Source organism: Perkinsus marinus (assembly GCF_000006405.1).
Source record: "Perkinsus marinus ATCC 50983 genomic scaffold scf_1104296960350, whole genome shotgun sequence".
Lineage (NCBI taxonomy): Eukaryota > Perkinsozoa > Perkinsida > Perkinsidae > Perkinsus > Perkinsus marinus.
Genome location: NW_003206190.1, coordinates 20,950 through 24,749, shown reverse-complemented (window position 1 = coordinate 24,749; position 3,800 = coordinate 20,950). Strand labels below are relative to the sequence as shown.

Here is a 3,800-nt window from a genome sequence, read left to right as displayed (position 1 = left end):
TTATGGACCTGTTCACGAAACGAGTTCATCTTCATGAGGAGCAGACTAAGTGCGCGGACATCTTGAAAAATCAAAATACTGTGGTAAGTCCAGGAGACGGCGCCACCTTGACAGGTATTCATGGTTATTCTTTTAGATCCTCCGTGATGAGCTAAGATCGATGAAGCGTGTCTTGCGTCGGCTGGGCTTCGTGGATAGGAATAATGTGGTCCTCGAGAAGGTGGAGGCGGCCTGCTGTTGGGACGCCTTGTTAGTGTTGTTGGTTGTAGGGCAAGTTGGCTTGTGAGATTTCCTCGTGCGACGAGATCCTCCTCACTGAATTGGTCTTTAACAACGTCTTTGAAGGGATGTCGGTAGGTCTCCTCATCATCATTATTTAGTGACACTTCTGGTCCTGCCAGGCTGAGCATATCGCCGCCCTCTGTTCGTGTTTGATCCTGGACGAGAAGTCGGAAGATGCCACGTAGGGGCTGCTGGGTGATTTCGATACCGCACTTTCGTCACATCATCAGGACGCCCGAGAACGCTGATTTGGCGAAGGCTTTGGACAAAATGAAGGTCATTGCTCAGGACGTGGCCACAGTGATGGCGGTACCTACCAGGAGTCGTCGGTGAGGCAGTATCTCGCCCTTGTAGGAATGCAAAGTGGCTGGGGTCGACACCAGCACGTACGTGGAGGACCACATACGACCGCAGCTGGTCCCAGCAGTCGTGGCTTGGATGGAGGGGAAGCCTTTCAAGGACATCATGCAGACCGTTGAGATGTACGAAGGCAGCGTCGTCCGAGTCATGAGGCGCCTTGAGGAGCTACTGAGGGAACTAGGTAAGTGGTCGTAGGTTGTGAGGTTTGTAATAATGGAGTTGTCCTGATAGGAATGGCGGCTAAGTTGATCGGCCACAAGGAGTTGGAGGAGAAGATGGTCGAAGGCCGGACTAAGCTGCGGAGAGGCATTGTATTCAGCGCTAGTCTGTAGGATGGGGGAGGCGCCATGTAGGGCACGCGCTGACGTGTTCTGAGTAGGTACTTGTAGAAATACTGATACCATCTCGCGGCCTCATCGTGGCTTGGTTTCGAGGACCCCCGCGCTAAACGTTCATTACCTTTCCTGATCTACCTCTATAACCTTTCGTGTGTGTTGTGTTGGTCAGTCTCGGCTTTCGAGTGGGGTTCACATTGTAATCTTATGGCACCGCATAGAGAGCAGAGCTATGGTTATATGGCCCTATAAAGAGCACCGTCGGGGCGTCCCTTTTATCATCAGGAGTTGTATGCTCAGAACTCCCATCGCAGACACGGTCCCTCGGAGCTTGCCGGGTGACTATTTTGCCCTGCAGATCTTTTTCTATGTCCTCGACGCCTCCCTCCCCTACGCCGACTCCTACGAGCTGAAGTACGCTGGCTTGTCTACCTCCGTCTAAGGAACGTGGCCACTGTGATCGTCGCTGTTTGTAATTCATCATCATGGTCCTCTTGGTGCCTCTCTAAAGCTGCGGCTAATGTTGTCCTTGTGTCTTTTCTGGCATTTTGCACTGGTCCAGTATTCCTCGTCGCCCTTGGAGGCGTCATAGTATTCAACCTACCTCCTGCCAATAGTTGAAGGTCTATACGGCTCGATGTGTGGCCAGAGAGATGGTCTTACCACTGACGGGCTGGGCATAGCCCTTTGCTGGAAGATCGTGCTCCTCCTGGTCTTCGCTGGCTTGCTGTCGAGTTCGATGGTCCTCATCAGAGTACCTGAGCAGAAGGGACGTTGGCTTGACCCCATACTACTACTAACAACCTGAGAGCCGTTGTGTGCTACTTGCATTACCATTCCTCTCCTTAATCGCATCGGATGTTTCCTATGACGCATGCCGCCGTAGCTCAAGTCATCGTCCTTATCACCGATGGGTCCTGGTGGGGTATACCTGATCATCGCCCTGTGATCTTCGTAGCGAGTGGTATGCACTCGGCGGTGTCTGCTCTCCTAGTCCAGTCTAGCTGCACATAGGGCATTGAGTGGTGTCTCTGTTGCCATCTGGCTGGGCATATCCTCCTAAGTGGACAACACCATCATAACTAGTGGGTATTGATGATGAGGAGTCGATTGTGATTGATGGTGACCTGATGGGAATCCCCGAGATGTCAGTGGTCCCTCCGAGAGGTCCAGTAGAATACAGCTGTGGCCGGCCCTGACGGAGCATTGGGGTCGGTCGTATTAGTTCTACGTTGTTTATATTTCTATCCGAGTAGAATTGACATTGTTTCCATACCCCCTCTCCTGAGTCGAATTGTTCCCTCCTCCCGTATCATCTGCTCACGTCCAACGAGTTTCTTTCTTCCCTTGAGGTCGTCGCTATAAAGGACTCCGTCGAGCATGCAACAGGGCGCGCGGGCCTACGACACTGTAGAGGAGGTCCTCGAGGAGCTCCACGATGACGGCGTCGTCTGTGACGTTTGCCTTATACAAGACCAGGACGATGAGGTGTGCTCCCATTGATCACCTCAGCCGTGCTCAGTATTGCATCCCAGGACGGCAACCCGAACCTCATCCTTATCTGTGACGCCTGTGAAGCCGCGGTCCACCAGGATTGCTATGCGTGAGTTCCTCCTTCCCACTGTTGGGCCGGCGAGGTGTTGCCTTCCTTTCAGTATAGCGCGCGTGCCCAAAGGAGCATGGTATTGCGACTTCTGCACATACGCTCGAGAGAACAGCCTCAGTAAGTCGACGTATGCCACCGTCTGTGAAATTCAGTATCAGGCGAGGAGGAGGCGAGGAGGGAACGACAATGTTTGTTGTGTCCGCGGCGAACGGGGGCTCTCCTCAGGATCAAAGGTGGCATGTAAGCTCATGCTTTGTCGCATCAACCGCTACTGATTCTCGGTCGTAGGTTTGGAGGGTATTGGATCCACGCCGCCTGCGCTTGGTGGATACCCGAGTGCAGCATTCAGGAGGGGAGATACGGGTGAGGTCAAGCCCCTGCCACGATGAGGAGGAGGACGATGATGTCAATTGACAGGTACATATCTTTGGACGCGGCCTCTATGCGGAATCTACAAGAAAGGTAAGCTGCTTATCCTCCCCTTACCGAACTCCATTACCTCGATTGGAACCCACGAGGACCAACACAAGGCTCTGTCGCCCGCCGTCAGTAACTGCCAATTAGGACTACTTGATCTCACTTAAGCGTGTGCAACAACTTTGCCGGGAACTCGTCAATGTCTAAGTTCGGGCTGATCAATGGTGTTGTTCTCAGATTTGAAGCGGTCTGTGATGTCTGTCGTCTCCCTCATGTTGGAGCTGTACTTCAGTGCTCCGCAAAAGGCTGTTACCGAGGCTTCCACGTCCCCTGTGCACGTGCTATGAACTATGCTCTCGATCTAGTAGGTAGGCATATCTTTTCTGGGGAATCTTGAGGTTGAGCGGAGAGGATACGGAATAAGTCCCTTTGTAGCCGAAGCTGATCACATACACGACGACGAGGAGGGTGATATCATCCTCCCTCTGAAGGCGTACTGCGATAAACACCGTCACGAGGCCTATCCTGACGAGCCCCGCTTCAAGCGATGGGTGAGGACTCATCCCGGCCTGGTTGGTCCCCATCGTATCATCTTCAGAAGTCCGATCAGCAACAACGCGTCTGCTACGTACAGAATTTGATCAATCGGAATCGTACAATACTCATCGATATGAGACAGAACCTCAAGGACCGCAGTAGATGGGCACTGCTGATAAACCAAATGCTCCTCCAAGTGACTAGTCACCACTCCCTTTGGCCCCTCATCGCTGCTTTTTAGGAATTCGATGGTAACGCGAACG

The 3,800-nt window shown here is 52.7% G+C and overlaps 2 protein-coding genes across 2 annotated transcripts in view; both read left to right on the top strand.

Moving 5' to 3' along the window:
• Window positions 1–2: 2 nt before the first annotated feature.
• Pmar_PMAR013219 (helicase, putative) lies at window positions 3–1,121 on the top strand (the record flags this gene model as incomplete). Its single annotated transcript, XM_002772836.1, has 8 exons — window positions 3–83; window positions 137–220; window positions 270–353; window positions 402–463; window positions 513–591; window positions 637–823; window positions 874–970; window positions 1,022–1,121. The coding sequence occupies 8 exons, from the start codon at window positions 3–5 to the stop codon at window positions 1,029–1,031; spliced, it is 684 nt and encodes a 227-aa protein (XP_002772882.1). The 3' UTR covers window positions 1,032–1,121.
• A 1,236-nt stretch (window positions 1,122–2,357) lies between these two features.
• The window catches only part of Pmar_PMAR013218 (helicase, putative), a gene marked incomplete at both ends in the record, with an annotated part of 3,018 nt that continues 1,575 nt past the window's right edge, over window positions 2,358–3,800 (top strand). The window contains 9 exons of the mRNA XM_002772835.1: window positions 2,358–2,465; window positions 2,513–2,580; window positions 2,633–2,700; window positions 2,742–2,823; window positions 2,872–2,946; window positions 3,001–3,045; window positions 3,238–3,368; window positions 3,436–3,551; window positions 3,599–3,733. Of these exons, the coding sequence (XP_002772881.1) occupies window positions 2,358–2,465; window positions 2,513–2,580; window positions 2,633–2,700; window positions 2,742–2,823; window positions 2,872–2,946; window positions 3,001–3,045; window positions 3,238–3,368; window positions 3,436–3,551; window positions 3,599–3,733 (828 nt within the window). The remainder of the gene's footprint in view (window positions 2,466–2,512; window positions 2,581–2,632; window positions 2,701–2,741; window positions 2,824–2,871; window positions 2,947–3,000; window positions 3,046–3,237; window positions 3,369–3,435; window positions 3,552–3,598; window positions 3,734–3,800) is intronic.